We start from the raw sequence: 24939 nt of genomic DNA, 5'->3' as shown, positions 1-24939 counted from the left end.
TATACAAAAAAATCCAACTAATATTATGAGTGAAAATTAGTTGCATAAAGTTGCAATATTAAAAATATGCAATTTAAAAAAAATCATAATAATCCATATGAAAAACAAGACAAAATATAACTGTAATTTTATTAAATTAGGTTGACAAAATAATTACAATATTATAGGAATATAGTGAAAAATATGGTTGTGTAGGGTTGGATTTTATTTAAAAACTGCATGCCAAAATCAATGAATTAAATGATAAATGATAATAATAATAATAATTCCACGTCACTTCATGCGGGAAGAGGCGTTCAACATTCCGTGTTTGCCGACGGCCGCTTTGGACGCTTGGGTCACCATGGACGGGATCTGGTTGTAGTGGCGGCGAGCCAGCAGGTGTTTGTGTTCGATGCTGTGGATGACGGCTGCGTCGTACACCTGAAGGAGACACACGCCTGCCACTTTGAGAATAATTGCATTATGGGAAGTTGAGTGCGTGGTTGTCAATTTGTCAGGTATCGGCCCCCGACTAAAGCCACCATGTTGACAAAACAGCCAAAAGGCAGAGGATGATGCTAACCATAGCACGACATAGCATGTCCACGCTACATGAAAACATGAATGATGGATGCTGACCTTGTGAACGTCCTCCACCTGCAGGTGAGCCGACATCTCCTCCTTGCTGAGCAGGATGCAGTTCCAGGGGCTCCAGTCCTTGTGGCGTTCCCATCGCACCAAGGCCAGGCTGAAGGGGTCGTTGCAGGCGCTGAGGGCCGAGTGGGCGCCCCAAATCACCTCCACGAGGTACTGCAGGTCCTCCGCCTGAAGGAGACGTGTGATGGCGGCCATTTTAGGTTGAGGTAAGAACACAAAAGAGGAAGAGGAGGAGGAAGTTGAAGACCTGCAGGATGAAGGGTATGGTGTTGTCCTTGCTGAGGAGCAGCTCGCTGTCCCTGAGCTTCTTCAGCATGCTCCTGTAGCAGGAGTAGTCGTCGCGGCTCCCGGCGATGTTCCTCAGTCTGGTGCAGTCCAGGCAGCGGCGGCTCAGGTGGGCCCTGGTGCAGGACTTGAAGTGGGAGGAGCCAAGGTAGCGCTGGCAGCCGTGGCAGAGGAACACGTCGTTCTTCAGCAGGGAGGGGCTCTGGGGCACCTGGGGAGGGGGGGGGGGGGTAGCTGTGTGGTGAGCTTCAAAAAACCTTGTGGACATGCTACACATTGGAGGTATGCTTTTCAACATGATTAGAGACCTCTAGACAAGAGATAACACCCCTATAGTCATCTTTACAGTCATGTTACCAATACAGAACCTGTTTAGAACCTACTAAATACACTTTTCAACATGATTAGAGCCCTCTAGACATAAAATAACACCCCTATAGTCACCTTTACAATCGCGTTACCCAATATAGTAGACATAAGACATAAAAAATGTGTTTAGAACCTACTAAATATGCCTTTCAACATGATGAGAGCGCTCTTGACCTGAGATAACAACCCTATAGTCACTTTTCCACTCATGTTACCCAATACAGAACCTGTTTAGAACCTACTAAATACGCTTTTCAACATTATTAGAGCAATCTAGACATGAGATAACACCCCTATAGTCAACTTTACATGTGTTACACAATACAGTAGACATAATAAGACATAGAAAACGTGTTTAGAACCAACAAAATCCGCTTTTCAACATGATTAGAGCCCTCTAGACACGAGATAACACCCCTATAGTCACCTTTATACTCATGTTACCCAATACAGAACCTGTTTAGAGCCTACTAAATATGCTTTTCGACATGATTAGAGCCCTCTAGACATGAGATAACACCCCTATAGTCACCTTTACACTCCCATTACCAAATACAGTACAAGACAAAGAAAGCCTCTTTACAACCTACTAAGTATGCTTTTCAACATTATTAGAGCTCTCTAGACATGCGATAACACCCCTATAGTCACCTTTCCACTCATGTTACCCAATACAGAACCTGTTTAGAGCCTACTAAATATGCTTTTCGACATGATTAGAGCCCTCTAGACATGAGATAACACCCCTATAGTCACCTTTACACTCCCATTACCAAATACAGTACAAGACAAAGAAAGCCTTTTTACAACCTACTAAGTATGCTTTTCAACATTATTAGAGCTCTCTAGACATGCGATAACACCCCTATAGTCACCTTTCCACTCATGTTACCCAATACAGAACCTGTTTAGAACCAAATAAATACGCTTTTGAACATTGTTAGAGCCCTCTAGACATGAGATAACACCCCTATAGTCACCTTTACACTCAAGTTACCTAATACAGAACCTGTCTAGAACCTACTAAATACGCTTTTCAACATGATTAGAGCCCTCTAGACATGAGATAACACCCCTATAGTCACCTTTACTCTCACGTTACCCAATACAGAACCTGTTTAGAACTTACTAAATATGCTTTTCAACATGATTAGAGCCCTCTAGACATGAGATAACACCCCTATAGTCATCTTTATACTCATGTTACCCAATACAGAACCTGTTTAGAACCTAATAAATATGCTTTTCAACATGATTAGAGCCCTCTGGACATGAAATAACACCCCTATAGTCACCTTTACACTTGCGTTACCTCATACAGCTAAAGCTAATACAGTAGACATAAGACAACATTATTAGAGCCCCCCAGACATGATATAACACCCCTATAGTCACCTTTACTCTCACGTTACCCAATACAGAACCTGTTTAGAACTTACTAAATATGCTTTTCAACATGATTAGAGCCCTCTAGACATGAGATAACACCCCTATAGTCATCTTTATACTCATGTTACCCAATACAGAACCTGTTTGGACCTAATAAATATGCTTTTCAACATGATTAGAGCCCTCTGGACATGAAATAACACCCCTATAGTCACCTTTACACTTGCGTTACCTCATACAGCTAAAGCTAAAGCTAATACAGTAGACATAAGACAACATTATTAGAGCCCCCCAGACATGATATAACACCCCTATAGTCACCTTTCCACTCGTGTTTACCCAATATAGTTGACATAATAATACGCTTTTCAACAAGCTTGAAAAGCTTGCAGACATGCTGCACGTTGGAGGCGGTGGTTTCACCTTCAGGTGCTTGGCCACCTCAGGGTTGAATCCCGGAGTCCTGATGAACTGCAGGAAGAGGGTGGAGAGTCTCTTCCTCAGACCGTCCATGTTGGCCGGCTTGACGTGCCGTCTCATGAGGTCCTGCTCTCTGTTGATCAGGTCCACAATGTCCCGGGTCAGCTGACACGGGTGCTCCTGGACCATGGACCATGGACTGTGAAGATGAAGCGGGTGTGGAATACCGTGTGTGTGTGTGTGTGTACCTCCACAGTCTGCTTGAGGCACAGCAGGATGTCCAGGCGCTGCTCCTGGCTGATGGGCGACATGGCCACACAGTCGTAGAGGTCCCCCAGCTCCCTGGCTCTGATGGTGTCAGGGGTGTCCATCTCGATCAGGCGTCCGTCTGCCGCTCGCCACTGGTGAGGTGTGGACGACTGACGCGTGCCACCACACACGGTTAGTACTTACACGCTACAACAATACTCCTGTTGATGGTACTAATATGTCTACTATATTGGATAATGGGAGTGTAAAGTTGACTATAGGGGTGCTACTTCATGTGGAGAGGGCTCTAATAATGTTGAGGTTTTCTATGTCATATGTCTTATTTTCTCTTATTATGTCTACTATATTGGGTAATAGGAGTGTAAAGGTGACTATAGGGGTGTTATCTCATGTCTAGAGGGCTCTTATAATGTTTTTTAAGCATATTTAGAAGGTTGGAAACAGGCTTTCTTTGTCTTGTACTGTATTTGGTAATGGGAGTGTAAAGGTGACTATAGGGGTGTTATCTCATGTCTAGAGGGCTCTAATCATGTTGAAAAGCGCATTTAGTTGGTTGTAAACAGGTTTTCTACGTCTTGTGTCTACTGTATTGGGTAACGCAAGTGTAAAGGTGACTATAGGGGTGTTATTTCATGTCTAGACAGCTCTAATGATGTTGAAAAGCAAGTTTTCAATGTCACATGTCTTATTTTCTCTTATTATGTCTACTATATTGATAATAGGTGTGTTTAGTTGACTATAGGGGTGTTATTTCATGTCTAGAGGGCTCTAATAATGTTTTAAAAGTATATTTCGAAGGTTGGAAAAAAGTAATGTGTTTTCTCTTATTACGTCTGTAAAGATGACTATAGGGGTGTTACTTTATGTTGAGAGGGCTCTAATCTGAAAAACGTATTTAAAAGGTTGTAAACGTCTTTCCTATGCCATGTCTTATTTTCTCTTATGTCTACTATATTGGGTAATAGGTGTGTTAAACTGACTATAGGGGTGTTATCTCATGTCTAGAGGGCTCTTATGTTATAAAACATATTTAGAAGGTTGGAAATTTGTTTTTTATGTCTTATTTTCTCTTATTATGTCTACTATATTGGGTAATAGGACTGTAAAGGTGACTATAGGGGTGTTATTCCATGTCAAGAGGGCTCTAATAATGTTTTAAAAGTATACTTAGAAGGATGGAAACAAGTCATGTGTTTTCTCTTATTATTCCTACTATATAGGATAATAGGTGTGTTAAGCTGACTATAGGGGTGTTATTTCATGCCTAGAGGGCTCTAATAATGTTTTAAAAGTATATTTAGAAGGTTGAAAACAAGTCAGATGTGTTTTCTAGGGGTGTTATCTCATGTCTAGAGGGCTCTTATAATGTTATAACAGCATATTTAGAAGGTTGGAAATTTGTTTTTTATATCATATGTCTTATTTTCTCTTATTATGTCTACTATATTGGGTAATAGGTGTGTTAAGCTGACTATAGGGGTGTTGTTTCATGTCTAGAGGGCTCTAATAATGTTTTCAAAGTATATTTAGAAGGTTGGAAACATGTGTTTTCTCTTATTACGTCTCCTATATTGGATTATAGGAGTGTAAATGTGATTATAGGGGTGTTATTTCATGTTTGGAGGGCTCTAATTATGTTAAAGTGTGTATTTAGAAGGTGGTAAACAGGTTTTCTGTATAAATTAGGAATCCTACTTGGGAATTCCCTCATCGCGGTTGTGTACGCTGACCTTGTCCAGGAACTTCCGCACAGCTTTGTTGTAGTTGTTGCTCCTGATGGCGATGCCGTGGCGTCCGATGGTGGCGATGTACTGCGTCTCCTGCTCCAGCAGCGAGCAGAGGGCGGCCTTCCTCTCGGATCCTCGCAGCGTGGTGTTGATCTGCTGCTCCTTGTCGCTCCTCCACTCTGTCTCATAGACACACGTTTAAGGTCATGGACACACGTACACGCTTTTGACCTTCCACGTACTCTCCAGGGCGTGGTACAGCAGGTTGAGGTCCTCCCGCTTCTTCGGTTGCATCCATCGGTTGCGGCTGTCCTGCATGAGCTCCTCCTTCTCCTCCTGTCGCCTCCTCTCCTGGAGGTCCATCCAAGTCAGGCGGCGGTCGCGTTGCCTTCTCAGGCGGTCCACCGCACGACAGCTGAGCCAGCGGCGAGTGTGCGCCTGCAGTCGTATCACCTGGTAGGCACACAACGCCGTCTCCGTCATTTCGGGAATTACGGCATCCGCCATGATGGAGTTCTCTCTCTCTCTCTCTCTCACCGCGTTTAGTCTAGTGTTGTGGTATTCCTCGGCGGTGAGGTAGCTTCCCGGGCTGAGCAGCTTGTCGGTGAGGTTGGAGATGTAGCAGCCGACGCTGGTCATCTGAGTGGTGACGCTGGGGGCGGACTGCTGGGTCTCGGAGACCAGTTCCGCTGTCTGACGGGACACGTGAGCGACAAATCCTTAAAGGGTACGTATGATACTTTTCCCACTTGTCTGAACTACAATATGACCTAAAAATGGCGGACTTCCTGCCATTTTGGCAGGAAACCCAAATACCGCTGGAATAGGTGCAGATTCTATAAGATCTAAAAAGCTTTCCGATACAAAAGGCTCTAAAATAAACATCATGGGTCCCCTTTAAAAGCTTGATTCCTCAGCTTGTTTGACCTGCGTTTCGCGGCTGAACACAACCACCCCTCGGTCGGGCCTCCTCCTGGGTCGAGTCTGGGCGGTGGCGTGGTGGTACTCGGCCCCCGTCAGCTTGTGCCTGTAGCCGCCCAGGAACGCTTTCTCCTGTTGGGGACGCTCGATCTCCACCGGCACATCCTGGAGCACGCCATCATCTGGACGCCATGAAAGAACGATACAAGCGTTTGTCTTTTTTTCCTCTTAATATTTGTACTATATTGGATAATAGGAGTGCCAAGGTGACTATAGGGGTGTTATTTCACATCTACAGGTCTCTATTAATGATAAAAAGCATATTTAGAAGATTGTAAACAATGGTATTATGTCTTATATGCTGTGTTTGCTCTTAATATTTGTACTATATTGGATAATAGGAGTGTAAAGGTGACTATAGGGGTGTTATTCCACATCTAGAGGTCTCCATTAATGTTAAAAAGCATATTTAGAAGATTGTAAACAATGGTATTATGTCTCATGCTGTGTTTGCTCTTAATATTTGTACTATATTGGATAATAGGAGTGCAAAGGTGACTATAGGGGTGCTATTTCACATCTGGAGGTCTCTATTAATGTTAAAAAGCATATTTAGAAGATTGTAAACAATTGTATTATGTCTTATATGCCGTGTTTTCTCTTAATGTTTGTACTATATTGGATAATAGGAGTGCAAATGTGACTATAGGGGTGCTATTTCACATTTAGAGGTCTCTATTAATGTTAAAAAGCATATTTAGAAGATTGTAAACAGTGGTATTATGTCTTAAATGCAGTGTTTTCTCTTAATATTTGTACTATATTGGATAATAGGAGTGCAAAGGTGACTATAGGGGTGCTATTTCACATCTAGAGGGCTCTATTAATGATAAAAAGCATATTTAGAAGATTGTAAACAATGGTATTATGTCTTATATGCTGTGTTTGCTCTTAATATTTGTACTATATTGGATCATAGGAGTGTAAAGGTGACTATAGGGGTGTTATTTCACATCTGGAGGTCTCTATTAATGTTAAAAAGCATATTTAGAAGATTGTAAACAATGGTATTATGTCTTATATGCCGTGTTTTCTCTTAATGTTTGTACTATATTGGATAATAGGAGTGCAAATGTGACTATAGGGGTGCTATTTCACATTTAGAGGTCTCTATTAATGTTAAAAAGCATATTTAGAAGATTGTAAACAGTGGTATTATGTCTTAAATGCCGTGTTTTCTCTTAATATTTGTACTATATTGGATAATAGGAGTGCAAAGGTGACTATAGGGGTGCTATTTCACATCTAGAGGGCTCTATTAATGTTAAAAAGCATATTTAGAAGATTGTAAACAGTGGTATTATGTATTATGTAGGCTCCAGCATGCCCCCATCCACCCTAGCGAGGATAAGTAGCATAGAAGATGGAGGTTCCATACCGGTCTGCAGGCTGACATTGATGACGTCAGGCATGGCTTCTGGCCCTGCGATCAAGTCGGCCGCTGTCAGCGGGTGTTTGTCGGGGTCTGATGATGTCGTCTCCACGGTTACGGTGCTGTGAGGAAGGACGCCGTGCTCTGTGAGGCTTTCCTCGTCGGCCGCCATTTGCCCTGAACCAAAAAAAAAAAACACACGCTATTTTTTTTTTTGACAAGTTAACGTGTTGGCTTAAATGCTAACAGGCTAACGTTCACATACTAGCATACCAGCACTGTTTTTATTACCTCACTTTAACATGAAAACACCAAGTTATGATGCTAATGTTAGAATGTTAATATTTAACATGCAAACACCTGACTTGAAAATATGTATCATTTATATAAGTTTATATATTTGAAAAAACAACAAATCTAACTTGCTAACACCTAGCATGCTAGTGTTTATGTAAGTATATTAAGGCTGTCAAATATTAAAACCATCTTTAATCAGTATATAAAATGAATTAAATGCCAACCTTGTAGCATTAACATACTAGCATTGCTAACATACTGTGTGCATGCTAACAATGACAATGATTACATTACGTAAGTCTATATATATCTTTGAAAAAACTAAAAAGCTAACATGCTAACACTTAGCATACTAGTGTTTAGCCTATATAGTAAGTTTGTACCTATAAAAATGGATTAAATGCTAACCTTGTAGCATTAACATACTAGCATTGCTAACATACTGTTTGCATTCTAACAATGACAATGATTACATTACGTAAGTCTATATATATCTTTGAAAAAACTAAAAAGCTAACATGCTAACACTTAGCATGCTAGTGTTTAGCCTCTATAGTAAGTTTATACGTATAAAAATGGATTAAATGACAACCTTGTCGCATTAACATACTAGCATTGCCAACATACTATTTACATGCTAACAATGACCATGATTACATTACGTAAGTCTATGTATATCTTTGAAAAAACTAAAAAGCTAACATGCTAACACTTAGCATGCTAGTGTTTAGCCTATATAGTAAGTTTATACCTATAAAAATGGATTCAATGCAAAGATGCTAACAAGCATATTGACAATGCTAACCAGCTAAAGGTTAGCATGCTAGCTTGTTTACATTCGGTCACAGAGCCGTCAATCATGACCGCCATGACATGGTTAGCCCTTGCTGGAAGAATCGCCTGACTCACCTGACGTTGTTGACGTTTCCACTTTCTCCTCATCATCGTTGGTCTGATCAGTCTGGTCGGCCTGCTGCTCATCTACACAAATGATAGCGTTAGCGTCCATGATAGCCACACCGGAAGTGGACATCATGGACAGGTTTACTATGTCTTATGTCTACCATATTGGGTAATAGCAGTTTAAATGTCAATATAGGGGTGTTATTCCATGTCTAGAGGGCTCTAATAATGTTTACAATGGTATTTAGAAAGTCCTATACAAGTTTTCTTAGTCTTATCTGTCTTATGTGTCTTATTTGCTCTTAGTATGTCAACCCTATTAGGTAATGGAGTGTGAAGGTGACTATAGGGGTGTTATTTCATGTCTAGAGGGCTCCAGTAATGTTCAAAACGGTATTTAAAAGGTTTTAAACAGTTTTTCTTTTGTCTTATGTGTCTTATTTTCTTTTATTATGTCTACTCTATTATGTCATAGGAGTGTGAAGGTAACTGTAGGGGTGTTATTTCATGTCTAGAGGGCTCCAATAATGTTTACAATGGTATTTAGAAAGTCCTATAAAGGTTTCTTTGTCTTATTTGTCTTATTTTCTCTTATGTCGACACTGTATATTGGGTGATAGGACTGTAAAGGTGACTATAGGGGTGTTATTTCATGTCTAGAGGGCTCTAATGGTAAAAAGCTTATTTAGAAAGTCGTGGACAGGTTTATTATGTCTTATGTCTACCATATTGGGTAATAGCAGTTTAAAGGTCAATATAGGGGTGTTATTCCATGTCTAGAGGGCTCTAATTGTGTTTACAATGGTATTTAGAAAGTCCTAAACAGGTTTTCTTTGTCTTATTTTCTCTTATGTTGACGACTGTATATTGGGTAATAGGCGTGTAAAGGTGACTATAGGGGGGTTATTTCATGTCTAGAGGGCTCTAATGGTAAAACGCTTATTTAGAAGGTCATGAACAGGTTTACTGTGTCTTATTTTCTCTTATGTCGACACTGTATATTGGGTAATAGGAGTGTAAAGGTGACTATAGGGGTGTTATTTCATGTCTAGAGAGCTCTAATAATGTTATAAAACGTATTTAGGAGTTAGGAGGTATCTATGAAATATTCCATAGATAAATAAGCAATCTTACTAAATAAGGTGTTCCATGTTTTCCATGACGGTCGGGTCTGGACCCAACTAAACGCCATAAACGAGGGATTACTACATAAAGTCATCAGGGTACTCACCTGTCGCCGCTGAGTGTTCCACATTGTCCTCGTTGTTGGATTGATCCGTCACAACGTCAGCCTGCTGCTCATCTACACAAATGATGGCGTTAGCTTCCATGACAGCCAAACAGGAAGTGGACGTCATAGTGAAGTCAAATAATCCCTCGCCACTGTAGGCTTCCAATCGTGTGTCTTCACTACATCATGGCTTTTGAAACATACATTAATTAATAAATAAATCATGCTGTTTTGTGAAAAAGGTGACTATAGGGGTGTTATTTCATGTTTAGAGGGCTCTAGTAATATTGAAAACGGTATTTAGAAAGTTTTAAACAGTGTTTCTTTTGTCTTATTTTCTTTTATTATGTCTACTCTATTATGTCATAGGAATGTGAAGGTGACTATAGGGGTGTTATTTCATGTCTACGTGGCTCTAATGGTAAAAAGCTTATTTAGAAAGTCATGAACAGGTTTACTATGTCTTATTTTGTCTTATGTCTACCATATTGGGTAATAGTAGTTTAAAGGTCAATATAGGGATGTTATTTTGTGTCTAGAGGGCACTAATAATGTTTATAATGGTATTTAGAAAGTCCTAAACTGGTTTTCTTTGTTTTATAGTCTTATTTTGTCTTATGTCAACACTGTAAATTGGGTAATAGGTGTGAAAGGTGACTATAGGGGTGTTATTTCATGTTTAGAGGGCGTCAGTATAATTGAAAATTGCATTTAGACGGTTGTAAACAGGTTTTCTTTTGTCTTATGTGTCTTATTTTCTCTTATTATGTCTACTCTATTAGGTAATGGGAGTGTGAAGGTGACTATAGGGGTGTTACTTCATATCTAGAGGGCTCTAATGGTAAAACGCTTATTTAGAAGGTCATGAACAGGTTTACTGTGTCTTATTTTGTCTTATGTCGACACTGCATATTGGGTAATAGGCATGTAAAGGTGACTATAGGGGTGTTATTTCATGTCTAGATAGCTCTAATAATGTTAAATAAACATATTTAGGAATTATCTATGAAAATATTCCATTGATAAATAAACAATCTTACGAAATAAGGTGTATCGAGTTAGCGGAAATTCACTTATCACGGTCGGGTCTGGACCCAACTAAACGCCATAAACGAGGGATTACTACATAAAGTCATCAGGGTACTCACCTGTCGCCGCTGAGTGTTCCACATTGTCCTCGTTGTTGGATTGATCTGTCACAACGTCAGCCTGCTGCTCATCTACACAAATGATGGCGTTAGCTTCCATGACAGCCAAACAGGAAGTGGACGTCATAGTGAAGTCAAATAAAAAGCTTATTTAGAAGGTCATGGACATGTTTATTATATCTTATTTTATCTTCTTATGTCTACCATATTGGGTAATAGCAGTTTATAGGTCAATATAGGGGTGTTATTTCATGTCTAGAGGGCTCTAATAATGTTTACAATGGTGTTTATAGAAAGTCCTAAACAGGTTTTCTTTGTCTTATTTTCTCTCATGTCGACTACTGTATATTGGGTAATAGGCGTGTAAAGGTGACTATAGGGGTGTTATTTCATGTCTAGAGGTCTCTAATGGTAAAATGCTTATGAAGAAGGTCATGGACAGATTTACTGTGTCTTCTTTTGTCTACCATTCTGAGTAATAGCAGTTTAAAGGTCAATATAGGGCTGTTATTTCATGTCTAGAGCTCTCTAATGGTGAAATGCTTATTTAGAAGTGTTTATTATGTCTTATTTTGTCTTATGTCTACCATATTGGGTTATAGCAGTTTAAAGGTCAATATAGGGGTGTTATTTCATGTCTATAGGGCTCTAATAATGTTTACAATGGTATTTAGAAAGTCCTAATCAGGTTTTCTTTGTCTTATTTGTCTTATTTTGTCTTATGTTGACACAGTATATTGGGTAATAGACATGTAAAGGTGACTATAGGGGTGTTATTTGATGTCTAGAGGTCCCTAATGGTAAAACCCTAATTTAGAAGGTCATGAACAGGTTTATTATGTCTTATTTTGTCTTATGTCTACCATATTGGGTAATAGCAGTTTAAAGGTGAATATATGTGAGGAGGGATTACTGCATAAAGTCATCAGGGTACTCACCTGTCGCCGCTGAGTGTTCCACATTGTCCTCGTTGGTGGATTGATCCGTCACAACGTCAGCCTGCTGCTCATCTACACAAATGATGGCGTTAGCTTCATGACATTAATTGATGAATAAATCATGCTGTTTTGTAAAAAAGCTGACTATAGGGATGTTATTTCATGTTTAGAGGGTTTTAGTAATATTGAAAACTGTATTTAGAGGGTTTTAAACAGTTTTTTTGTTTTATGTGTCTTATTATGTCTACTCTATTAGGTAATGGGAGTGTGAAGGTGACTATAGGGGTGTTATTTCATGTCTATGTGGCTCTAATGTTAAAAAGCTTATATAGAAGGTCATGAACAGGTTTACTATGTCTTATTTTGTCTTATGTCTACCATATTGGGTAATAGTAGTTTAATGGTCAATGTAGGGGTGTTATTTCATGTCTAGAGGGCTCTAATAACGTTTGAAAGGGTATCGAGAAAGTCCTAGACAGGTTTTCTTTGTCTTATCTGTCTTATTTTGTCTTATGTCGACTACTGTATATTGGGTAATAGGCGTGTAAAGATGACTATAGGGGTGTTATTTCATGTTTAGAGGGCTCTAGTAATGTTGGAAACTGTATTTAGAAGGTTTTAAACAGGTTTTTTTGTTTTATGTGTCTTATTTTTTCCTATTATGTCTACCATATTGGGTAATAGCAGTTTAAAAGGTCAATATAGGGGTGTTATTTCATGTCTAGAGGGCTCTAATAATGTTTATAAGGGTATTTAGAAAGTCCTAAACAGGTTTTCTTTGTCTTATCTGTCTTATTTTTTCTTATGTCGACTACTGTATATTGGGTAATAGGTGTGAAAGGTGACTATAGGGGTGTTGTTTCATGTTTAGAGGGCTCCAGTAATATTCAAAATTGCATTTAGATGGTTGTAAACAGGTTTTCTTTTGTCTTATGTGTCTTATTTTCTCTTATTATGTCTACTATATTAGGTAATGGTACTCACCTGTCGCCGCTGAGTGTTCCACATTGTCCTCGTTGTTGGATTGATCCGTCACAACGTCAGCCTGCTGCTCATCTACACAAATGATGGCGTTAGCTTCCATGGCAGCCAAACAGGAAGTGGAAGTGGACGCCATAGTGAAGTAGAACATCACTAATGGACTCACCTGTAGCTGTGGACTCTTCTGCATTTTCCTCATTATTGGGTTGTTCTGTTTCAGCATCAGTTTGCTGCTCTACTGCACAAATGAAGGAACAAGAGGAATTCATAAGTTGATTTTAACCCCTCAATAACATCAATAAGTCTCACCTGGATTCGACCCGTCAACCTGCTGCTGCTCCTCCTCATGAAGGGGTTCTTCTGGGTCCTCCTGTGAGGGGTTTCCTTCAGCTGGACTCTGCTGCTCTTCCTCCGACATGATCCTAGTCCCGTTAGCAACAATAGGGCTTCCGTTTACACGTTGCCATGGCAACAACGCGACAAGCCCCTCCCCCTTTCCTTTAATGACAGTTACCATTCAAACAAAACATCGCATAACATATCATTTATCATTGAATAGGTTTGTTAAATTCAGATACAAATAAAGTTTTTTCGTGTTAAAAAACAACTCGCGGAAATACACGAAATTTATGACAAATATTGTTCATATTTTTATCCACAGTTTGTGCTATAAAGGGTTCGTTAAAACGCGGAGTCCTAGCGAACGAAATATTAAATAATTTACGACTTTGTGGGGTTCTTATTTACATCTCTGCGTCCGCCATCTGGCCTTCACATATGACGTCACACTGAACCCGCCCACCAGTGCCTCCGCAAAGCGGCATTCCTCGGACTAAACCACTTTATTAGAACATCGAATTCAAATTGCGTTTCACATTTTGTTTCAAGTTTATTAATCGTAACATTAATTGATATATTTAGTAACAGTTTTTATGTTCGCTGAGTTCATATTCCTCGCTGTAGTTCCGGTGGACATTTTTCGAACACCCCCGCCCACAGTCCACCTAGCTAGAGTGGTACGCTCCATGTCGTTGCCATGTTGGATGGACGCATCGCTGCTGTGGCTGATTGACTTTTTACGATGAAACTTACGCGTTTGTGTGCCTGAAGACAACAACAGAGGCCATAATTTAACTTATTTAAAATCTAACCGAGGAATTAAGTTGCTTTTCGAGGCAGGTGCAGTCCCAGGACACGCCCAGTCCTTGGCCGCCCTCCAGCCCGCAGTCGGCGGAGATGATCCGGCCGGAGGCCACATCGTCCGGAGCCCGCATGGATGTTTTGTAAATAGTCGTCATTAGCACTTTGCTAGCACCAACAAACAACGTCGTTTCGCAACAACTCCAAGCCATGAACAACCACCCGCCGCCCCGCAGGGCCGCTAACGTGGGCTCCTTGCTGCTGACCCCGCAGGAGAACGACTGCCTGTTCGGCTACCTGGGCAGGAAATGTACGGTAAGGTATCACCGCCCGCCGGTACGACCCACTAATTGAAACCAATCATACTCTTGACACTATTTGTTATGGGGAGGATGCGTTTGAGTCACACCTGCACCAAAACCAGCTGTGTAGATTACAACAGTGTATCCCACTTGGCATCATATGGATGCCATGTTTGATGCGGATTTACCCCCCCCACATTGAAAAAGCTGAACATTCTAATCCTCATCCTCAAAGCTTTATTAATGGCTTGTTGGTGGTCGCCATCTTGCTCTGCTTAATTAACCATGTGTGTTAAAGGTGTGCCATTTTAGTGATTGGTGGACATAGTGGGATTATCGCCGCATGTTCGAGTTCCGCCGCGTTATAAAGGAGCGTATATCCGAGGCCTGATGCATGATTTGACGCAGGGATTAGAATTTTAAAGCTCTTGAACCCCGGACCCTGAAGGAACTTTGATTATGGGATGTTGGCCAAGGTCAAGGCTGCATCATTTTGGACGTGCTGCTGGCCCTTTAAGGTAGCAGCTAGCTAGCGGATGCTAATGAGAGATGATGACTCGACTTCAGCAAGTCATCTTTCTGTTTTAGACTCAGGGATGTCGAAACCTTTTTAAAAAAATTATGATTTTAAAAATTTAAAATTTTTTAATTTTAAATAATAATTAAACTAATTTTTTTCCTCATAATATTATGACTTAAAAAATATATTTATTTTGCACCCTATACACCCCTATAGTCACCTTTACACTCCTATAACCCAATATAGCAGATGTAATAAGAGAAAATAAGACATAGAAAAGTTGTTCAATACCTACTAAATACACTTTTTTATATTAGAGCCCTCTAGACAGGAAGTAACACCCCTATAGTCACCTTTACACTCCTATTTCCCTTTATAGCAGATGTAATAAGAGAAAATAAGACATAAATAAAAGTTATTCACGACCTACTAAATATTTTTTATATTAGAGTCCTCTAGATAGGAAATAACACCCCTATAGTCACTTTTACACTCCTAAATCCCAATATAGTAGATGTAATAAGAGAAAATAAGACAAAAAAGTTATTCATGACCTACTAAATACACTTTTTTGTCTTAGAGCCCTCTAGACAGGAAGTAACACCCCTATAATCACCTTTACACTCATATTACCAATATAGTAGATGTAATAAGAGAAAATAAGACACAAAAAAAGTTAATCACGACCTACTAAATACACTTTTTTATATTAGAGCCCTCTAGACAGGAAATAACACCCCTATAGTCACCTTTACATTCCTATTTCCCAATATAGCAGATGTAATAAGAGAAAATAAGACATAAAAAAGTTATTCACGACCTACTAAATATTTTTTTTATATTAGAGTCCTCTAGACAGGAAATAACACCCCTATAGTCACCTGTACACTCCTATTTCCCAATATAGCAGATGTAATAAGAGAAAATAAGACATAAAAAAAGTTGTTAATATTCTACTAAATACATTTTTTTCATATTAGAGCCCTCCAGACAGAAAATAACACCCCTATAGTCATTTATTTGTCTTTATTTGGATTTATGGTGTGATTATTGCTTTGTTAATTATGGTGAGTACTATTTTTGTTTGTTTTTAAATGATAAATTATGTTGCTTTTTAATCTCATGCACATATTGTTTGCGTACAAAAACACACACACACACATTTTTAATATATAATAAAGCATTCCGAGTGATTACATAACAGACATGCAATGTTGAGCGCCCTTTGCTGTGGCGTGCAGGCGTTGTGTTCGGCGGTGGTCCAGGTCTACGGCGCTGACAGGAGCTGCAGTTGGGCGAAGAAGTGCTGCGGGGTGGCGTGCTTGGTCAAAGACAACCCGCAGAGGTCCTACTTCATCCGGGTGTTTGACATCAAGGTGAGCTGCTGCATCCATAAACATGGGAAGCTTCTGGAATGATGGCGCTGACTCTGTGTGTGTGTGTGTGTGTGTGTGTTGTTGTTGTTGCAGGAGGGTAAAACCATGTTCGAGCAGGAGCTCTACCACAGCTTCTCCATCAGCTGCTCCAGGTCCTACTTCATCTCCTTCGTGGGGGATGTGAGTATTCCAGGCTAGCACGCTCATCACATCCTGTTTTATTGTAGTTGTATTGTAGCATCGTTGACATGAAACTCCGCCCCCTGCTGGTGACAAGACGTGACAAGTGAAGATGCTCATGAGTCCGTGTTGTTGCCCTCAGACCAGCCAGATGGGTTTGAACTTCGCCAGCGAAGAAGAGGCCAAGCGATTCCGAGTGGCCATCAACGACCTGCTCAGCCGACGCCAACGAAAAACTGGCAAGTGTCGTCTGTTTTTTTTTTCTCTTTGAGCCGCTGGTGACCTAAAATGGGACAGAAAAGAGCCCTCTAGACATGAAATAACACCCCTATAGTCACCTTTACACTCCTATTACCCAATATAGTAGATGTAATAAGAGAAAATAAGACATAGAAAAGTTGTTCATGACCTACTAAATACACATTTTTATATTAGAGCCCTCTAGACATGAAATAACACCCCTATAGTCACTTTTATACTCCGAATTCCCAATATAGTCGATGTACTAAGAGAAAATAAGACATAGAAAAGTTGTTTTTTTATGCTAGAGCCCTCTATAGTCACTCTTATACTCCTAATTTCCAATATAGCAGATGCAATAAGAGAAAATAAGACATAGAAAATGTGTTCACGACCTACTAAATACACTTTTGTTATATTAGAGCCCTCTAGACGTGAAATAACACCCCTATAGTCACTTTTATACCCCTAATTCGCAATATAGCAGATGTAATACGAGAAAATAAGACATAGAAAAGTTTTACACATCCTACTAAATGCACTTGTTAACATTAGAGCCCTCTAGACATGAAATAACACCCCTATAGTCACTTTTATACTCCTATTACCCAATATAGCAGATGTAATAAGAAAAAAAATAAGACACAGAAGAGTTGTTCAAGACCTACTAAACACACTTTTTATTTTAGAGCCCTCTAGACATGAAATAACACCCCTATAGTCACTTTTATACTCCTAATTCCCAATATAGTAGACATAATAAGAGAAAATAAGACAAAGTTTTACATGTCTGACTAAATGCACTTAACATTAGAGCCCTCTAGACATGAAATAACACCCCATAGTCACCTTTACACTTCTATTACCCAATATAGTAGATGTAATAAGAGAAAATAAGACATAGAAAAGTTGTTTATTATATTAGAGCCCTCAAGCCATGAAATAACACCCCTATAGTCACTCTATACTCCTAATTCCCAATATAGTAGATGCAATAAGAGAAAATAAGACATAGAAAATTTGTTCACAACCTACTAAATACACTTTTTTATATTAGAGCCCTCTAGACATGAAATAACACCCCTATAGTCAAAGTAAATGAGGAAGTAAACAAACGCAGGAGTATATTTTTCATCCAAATACTAGTCATGCCAAATGTTGTGTTGCTGCTGGATTTTCAGCGTCCCAGTCTTTTCCAAAAGAGGAAACTTTAAGACAACAGTAGACGTAGCGAGTGCAGAGAAGGAGAGACAGACCATGGGTGTCCAAAGTGCGGCCCAGGGACCGTTTTTTTTTGTTAAACTCCCACTGAACAGTTGTAAGCGCACGTCACGTGATGGCGCGGGGCGTCTCGTGCAGGTTAATCCCTCCAGCGGGGCGTCCCATCTGTGCCCCCCCCCCCCCCCCCCCCCCCCCACTAATCTGGAAGGCGTCTCCCACCGCCGCCTTGCTTTCCTGACAAATGGCGAGCGGAAGACAGGAAGTCCCGTCATCCTGAAAACCAGACGGTCCAACATTTCTGACCTCCTGAGTATTTCCTGGCGGTCTTGAACGCAACACTCCATGTCTTCATATGAGGACTGTATTGGAGTCCTCATATTGTATTGCTCTGCTCTGTGGAACCTCAAAGAACCTCAGACCGGTCTAAGTCCAAGTCCAAGACGTCCATCGGCGGTGGGTGGGCAGTCCAGGGATTTGGATTGGGATTAGCTCCAGATTAAGGATTCCATCAAATGGAGATTATGATGATTCCAAGGAGCGAGCAATTTCAGGCGGCCATGACATCATCAATCTTCACAAACCTATACACCCCTATAGTCACCCTTACACTCCTATTACCTAATATAGTAGACATAATAAGAACACTTAAGACATAAAAAGCCTGTTTACCACCATCTAAATATACTTTTTAACATGATTAGAGCCCTCTAGACATAAAATAACACCCCTATAGTCACCTTTACACTCCTATTACCCAATATAGTAGACATAATAAAAGACTGAAAACCTGTTATGACCTTCTAAATATGCTTTTGAACATTATTAGAGCCCTCTAGACATGAACTAGCACCCCTATAGTCACCCTTACACTCCTCTTACCTAATATAGAAGACATAATAATAGCAAGTAAGACATATAAGACATTGAAAGCCTGTTTACCACCATCTAAATATACTTTTTAACATTATTAGAGCCCATTAGACATGAAATAGCATCCCTATAATGAAATTTACACTCCTATTGCCCAATATGGTAGACATAATAAAAGAAAATAAGACTGAAAACCTGTTATGACCTTCTAAATATGCCTTTGAACATTATTAGAGCCCTCTCGACATGAAATAGCACCCCTATAATCACCTTTACACTCCTATTACCCAATATGGTAGACATAATAAAAGAAAATAAGACATAAAAAGCCTGTTATGACCTTCTAAATATGCCTTTGAACATTATTAGAGCCCTCTAGACATGTAATAGCATCCCTATAGTCACCCTTACACTCCTATTACCCAGTATAGTAGACATAATAATACCAAGCAAGACATATAAGACATGGAAAGCCTGTTTATCATATTGTAAATATGCTTATCAACATTATTAGAGCCCTCTAGACATGAAATAGCACCCCTATAATCACCTTTACGCTCTTATTACCCAATATAGTAGACATAATAAAAGAAAATAAGACTGAAAACCTGTTATGACCTTCTAAATATGCCTCTGAACATTATTAGAGCCCTCTGGACATGAAATAGCACCCCTATAGTCACCCTTACACTCCTATTACCCAATATAGTAGACATAATAAAAGAAAATAAGACATAAAAAGCCTGTTTACCACCATCTAAATATACTTTTTTCACATGATTAGAGCCCTCTAGACATGACATAACACCCCTATAATCACCTTTACACTCCCATTGCCCAATATAGTAGATATAGTATCATGGACTTCATCTTTGGGCGTACAGGTCCCGCTCTGCCCATGGCCACGGTGGACATCAGGAACCCGGAGATCAACAACGTGCGCCTGCTCAACTCTCACGGCCACCAGCTGCCGTACCACGTCAACAACATGCTGAGTCATGGCGGCCTGGCCCGCAAGGACAAGAAGACCAAAGTCAAGAAGAAGAAGCTCACCAAGGCGGACATCGGCACGCCCAGCAACTTCCAGTAAGTCCATTTTCACAACCCTCTAAATACACGTTTTAACATTATTAGAGCTCTGCCGACATGAAATAACACCCCTATAGTCACCTTTACACTCATATTACCCAATATAGTAGACATAATAAGAGCAAGTAAGACATATAAGACATAGAAAGCCTGTTTACCACCTTCTAAATATGCTTTTTAACATTATTAGAGCCCTGTAGACATGAAATAACACCCCTATAGTCACCTTCACACTCCTATTACACAATATAGTAGAGATCATAAGAGATAAGAGATATTAAAAACATAGACGACATGTTTATGACCTTCTAAATATGCTTTTGAACATTAGAGCTTTCTAGACATGAAATGACACCCCTATAGTCACCTTTACACTCGTGTTACCCAATATGATTGACCTAATAAGAACTAAGAAGAAATATAAAACATAGAAAACATTTTTAGGACCTTCTAAATACGCATTTTAACATTATTAGAGCCCTCTAGACATGAAATAACACCCCTATAGTCACCTTTATACTTGTGTTACCCAATATGGTTGACCTAATAAGAAATAAAAAACATTTTTATGACCTTCTAAATACGCATTTTAACATTATTAGAGCTTTCTAGACATGAAATAACACCCCTATAGTCACCTTTACACTCGTGTTACCCAATATGATTGACATAATAAGAAATAAGAAGAAATAGAAAACATTTTTAGGACCTTGTAAATACTCATTTTAACATTATTAGAGCCCTCTAGGCCTTAAATAACACCCCTATAGTCACCTTTATATTCGTGTTACCCAATATGATTGACCTAATAAGAGATAAGAAACATTAAAAACATAGAAAACATATTTATGACCTTCTAAATACGCATTTTAACATTATTAGAGCCCTCTAGATATGAAATAACACCCCTATAGTCATGTTTATATTCGTGTGACCCAATATGATTGACCTAAGAAGAAATAAAAAACATTTTTATGACCTTCTAAATACGCATTTTAACATTATTAGAGCCCTCTAGGCATGAAATAACACCCCTATAGTCACCTTTATAGTCCTATTACCCAATGTAGTAGACATAGTAAGAGGAAATAAGACATATGGCATAGATTACTTGTTGATTGGAGTCTTTTTTCCAGCTAGTTCAACTTTGTTAATTTGCTAATTATGACTGTATTCTCATCATATCTTGGCGTTTGCATGTAGCTTAGCTTAGCATGTGTGAACCTTTTTCTGACTGCATCCACCCCGTCTCCTCCTCCTCCATCAGGCATATTGGACATGTGGGCTGGGATCCCAACACGGGTTTTGATGTGAGTGTACACACACACCTCATAAACGGCGTAGCCGGCGTGCGGGTCATGTGATTCACGCATGCGTTTGTGTGCAGCTGAACAATCTGGACCCCGAGCTGAAGAACCTGTTTGACATGTGCGGCATCTCGGAGGCTCAGCTGAAGGACCGCGAGACTTCCAAGGTCATCTACGACTTTATCGAGAAGAAAGGCGGCGTGGAGGCGGTGAAGAACGAGCTGAGGAGGCAGGGTGAGTGGGCACCCTCTGGTGGCGCTCAGTAGTACTGCATGCTGTTGGTGTGTGTGTGTGTTTAATTTAAATATTATTAAATTAAATTAAATTATTGATTTTATTTAAATATTATTAAATTAAATTTAAAAATATTTAATATTTCAATAAAATTAATAATTTAATTTAATAATATTTAAATAAAATTAATAATTTAATTTAATTATATTTAAATAAAATTAATAATTTAATTTAATTATACTTAAATTTGTTTAATAAAAACATACAATTAACCATATCAAAATATTAAATTAAAATAAATTTAAATAAAATAAATAATTTGATTTAATTTAATAAAAATAATTTAAATTAATTTAATTTAATAAATTCATACCATTAACCATACCAAAAAAATTACGGCAGGGTGAGTGTGCACCCTCTGGTGGCACTCAGTAGTACTGCATGCTCTTGGTGTGTGTGTGTGTGTGTTTAATTTAAATATTATTAAATTAAATTGAATTATTAATTTTATTTAAATATTATTAAATTTAATAATATTTAATAATTTTTAAATAAAATTAATAATTTAATGTAATAATATTTAAATTTGTTTAATAAAACCATACAATTAACCATATCAAAATATTAAATTAAAATAAATCAAAATAAAATAAAATAAATAATTTGATTTAATTTTAATAATAATAATTTCAATTAATTTAATTTAATAAATTCATACCATTAACCATACCAAAAAAATTAAGGCAGGGTGAGTGTGCACCCTCTGGTGGCGCTCAGTAGTACTGCATGCTGGTGGTGTGTGTGTGTGTTTAATTTAAATATTATTAAAGTATTAATTTTATTTAAATATTATTAAATTTAATAATAATAATATTTAATGATATTTAATAATATTAAAAATATTTAAATAACATTAATAATATAATTTAATAATATTTAAATTTGTTTAATAAAACCATACAATTATTGTGTGTGTGTGTGTGGTCACATGACTCTGCTCTCCTTCCTCTGCAGCGCCCCCACCTCCTCCCTCTCGTGGTGGCCCCCCACCGCCTCCTCCACCTCCTCCTCCACCGTCCAGAGGAAGCCGCGGGGCTCCGCCTCCACCTCCGCCGCCTCTGTCCCGCGCCCCCGCCTCGGCCCCCCCTCCCCCGCCACCGTCCAGGCTGGGTGCCCCGCCCCCACCGCCCACCAGGGGAGTTCAGCAACCCCCCCCTCCACCCCACCACCACCACCACCACAAACCTCCTCCGCCTCCATCCTTGAACTCTTCCCCACAGGCTCCACCCCCTCCACCTCCCGCAGCGGCTCCGCAGCCCCCAGCAGGTGTCGCGCCGCCTCCTCCACCCCCTCCGCCACCCCCGCCACCAGTCCCCCCACCTTCCGCGGAACCGGACGGCGTGCGCAGAAGCAACGACTCGCCTCATTCGCCGGTCCCCGCCGGGACGTCGGCGCTGCTGGAGCAGATCCGGGGGGGGGCACAACTCAAGAAGGTGGAGCAGAACCACCGAGAACCGGCGTCCAGCAGCGGGCGGGACGCGCTGCTGGACCAAATCCGCCAGGGGATTCAACTGAAAACGGTACGATTAAGCACTCCCGTCATATACACAATCTTTGTTTGCCTGAAAAAAAAAAACACTGTCCGTGTCAGCAGGTGTCGGACCACCCGGAGTCAGGGCCGCCCATGCCAGCCCCCACGGCGGGCATCGTCGGCGCCCTTATGGAAGTGATGCAAAAGAGGAGCAAAGCCATCCATTCTTCAGGTACCGGGGGGCGGGGAATCAGGGGCGGGGTATCTCAGAAGCATGACGCCATTTTGTGTTTTCCAGACGACGACGAGGATGACGATGAAGATGAAGACTTTGAAGAAGACGACGAATGGGACGACTGACGACACAAAAGACTCGTATTGTCAATAGTTGACTTTTATTTATTTTAGTTTTTTTTTTTTTTTTTTAAATGACTGTTTCATCGTCATAGCTAGGCGGCCATCTTGGGAAAAACATTCACCATTTCCGAATTTTCCGTCTTTGTGAGGTTTTTTTTTTTTTCTCTCAAAGACCAAAATGTCTTTTTTTTTTTTTTTTTTTATTCCTGTGACCGAGGCGTTTGGGTGCACGCGTTCATTTTCACGCTTTCTTCAGCGACGTTTCGAAAAAAAACTCAAAATTAGTTTCTGGCGTCTGATTGGTTGCTGGGGTTGTGACGTCATGCTCTTATGCAAAGTGGCTGCAAAGCTCATCCTAATAATAATAATCATAATAATAATAATAATAATGACAATAGTAAATAATAATAATAATAATACTCAACCAAATATGGACGCTGCAGGGCTGTCAAACAGTAAAAAGAAGTAATCAAACTTTGAACTGTTTGCTTTTAACGAGCGCTGACTGGGTGGGGAGTACTAAATTGTATACTTAAATAAATGTTAATATTTACAGTCAAGTACTTCTGCGTATTCATGCTTTTGGACTACAAGAACAACTCGGAGAAAACATTTCCGGAATAATAAATATTTGTGGAGGTCAACAATGGATATGGGTGAGTATATTTTCAATGTCGTGTTGCTGCTGGATGTTCACAATTTCCCAGTCATACTTTAAGTTGGTTTTCTTTTTCAAAAGACAACAGAAGGAAGGACCGATGGACGGCAACCTCCGGTTCTGTTCACTGATGACCGCATTTGTCTTGAAGGTACGCTATAAAGGATGCTATTCCGCCGGTACACAGGACAAAAAAAACACAACAACAACGTCAAAGTGCATAAAAGAGTGATTTGTGTACATGTCTACCAAACACTATTCCATGATAGCGACAAGGCTGTCATGTTGGTTAGCATGTTGGTTAGCATCTCTGTGTTGCGTTTGCATCTTCTCATTTGTGGGTTTTCTGCGGTAATGTTAGCATAGTAGCATTAACTTACTAATAATATGGGCATGTTAACACCTAGCATGATAGCGGTGTCTGCTTGGGAATTGCAAAAAATGCTCCTGTTAGCATGCTAACAGCTAACATAATAGCTACTACCTATGGTCATGGCTAAAAATGTTGCAATGCTAATGTTACGATGCTATCTCCTAGCATGATAGTGCTAAGTGATCATGTAAGTTTCTACCCATGAAAACGGCTAAAAGAGCTACTGTGCTAACATTAGCATGTTAACATTTAGTATAATACATATATGAACACTTGCCAGTAACTTGCCTATGTAAATATACAAAATATGCTAGTATCCGCATGTTGGGATTGCGAGTGTGCTAATGTTAGCATAGTTGCATTAACTTAATTAATTAACTTAATAATATGGGCATGTTAACACCTAGCATGATAGCGGTGCCTGCTTGGGAATTGCAAAAAAATGCTCCTGTTAGCATGCTAACAGCTAACATAATAGCTTCTACCTATGGTCATGGCTAAAAATGTTGCGATGCTAATGTAATGATGCTAACATATCATGCTAACACCATGATAGTGCTAAGTGATCATATAAGTGTCTACTCATGAAAA

General features: G+C 39.6%; 2 protein-coding genes across 8 annotated transcripts in view; one reads left to right on the top strand and one right to left on the bottom strand.

Annotated features, from left to right (window-relative positions):
• Nucleotides 1-24396, top strand: part of LOC131138215 (actin nucleation-promoting factor WASL-like) — a 49824-nt gene extending 25428 nt beyond the window's left edge. The window contains exons 7-21 of one of the 2 annotated variants that reach the window (XM_058086950.1): nucleotides 646-789; nucleotides 3359-3543; nucleotides 5349-5555; nucleotides 5646-5826; nucleotides 12940-13092; nucleotides 13171-14405; nucleotides 16154-16288; nucleotides 16382-16468; nucleotides 16611-16707; nucleotides 19684-19885; nucleotides 21156-21198; nucleotides 21276-21429; nucleotides 22444-23009; nucleotides 23084-23192; nucleotides 23259-24396. In XM_058086950.1, coding sequence (XP_057942933.1) covers nucleotides 14301-14405; nucleotides 16154-16288; nucleotides 16382-16468; nucleotides 16611-16707; nucleotides 19684-19885; nucleotides 21156-21198; nucleotides 21276-21429; nucleotides 22444-23009; nucleotides 23084-23192; nucleotides 23259-23320 — 1560 coding nt within the window. In that variant the 5' untranslated portion in view covers nucleotides 646-789; nucleotides 3359-3543; nucleotides 5349-5555; ... (1 more) ...; nucleotides 12940-13092; nucleotides 13171-14300 and the 3' untranslated portion in view covers nucleotides 23321-24396. Of the gene's footprint in view, nucleotides 1-645; nucleotides 790-3358; nucleotides 3544-5348; nucleotides 5556-5645; nucleotides 5827-12939; nucleotides 13093-13170; nucleotides 14406-16153; nucleotides 16289-16381; nucleotides 16469-16610; nucleotides 16708-19683; nucleotides 19886-21155; nucleotides 21199-21275; nucleotides 21430-22443; nucleotides 23010-23083; nucleotides 23193-23258 lie in introns of those variants that run through there. The other variant, XM_058086952.1, reaches the window with a different exon arrangement.
• Nucleotides 147-14376, bottom strand: iqub (IQ motif and ubiquitin domain containing). 6 transcript variants are annotated; one of them, XM_058086947.1, is made up of 18 exons: nucleotides 13698-13725; nucleotides 13260-13448; nucleotides 13117-13188; nucleotides 12954-13025; nucleotides 11970-12041; nucleotides 11032-11103; nucleotides 9884-9955; nucleotides 8659-8730; nucleotides 7459-7629; nucleotides 6027-6202; nucleotides 5637-5792; nucleotides 5342-5552; nucleotides 5103-5278; nucleotides 3351-3521; nucleotides 3106-3282; nucleotides 887-1135; nucleotides 622-807; nucleotides 147-423 (listed from the first exon to the last, which is right to left on the bottom strand). In XM_058086947.1, the coding sequence occupies exons 2-18, from the start codon at nucleotides 13366-13368 to the stop codon at nucleotides 274-276; spliced, it is 2364 nt and encodes a 787-aa protein (XP_057942930.1). In that variant the 5' UTR covers nucleotides 13369-13448; nucleotides 13698-13725; the 3' UTR covers nucleotides 147-273. The 6 variants fall into 6 exon arrangements, with proteins under 6 accessions (XP_057942930.1, XP_057942925.1, XP_057942926.1 ...); XM_058086942.1 differs by having other exon boundaries at nucleotides 13260-14376; XM_058086943.1 differs by having other exon boundaries at nucleotides 13117-13185; nucleotides 13260-14376.
• Nucleotides 24397-24939: the final 543 nt, after the last annotated feature.

This window comes from Doryrhamphus excisus, chromosome 11, assembly GCF_030265055.1.
Source record: "Doryrhamphus excisus isolate RoL2022-K1 chromosome 11, RoL_Dexc_1.0, whole genome shotgun sequence".
Lineage (NCBI taxonomy): Eukaryota > Metazoa > Chordata > Actinopteri > Syngnathiformes > Syngnathidae > Doryrhamphus > Doryrhamphus excisus.
This window is presented reverse-complemented; position numbering and strand designations above follow the sequence as displayed.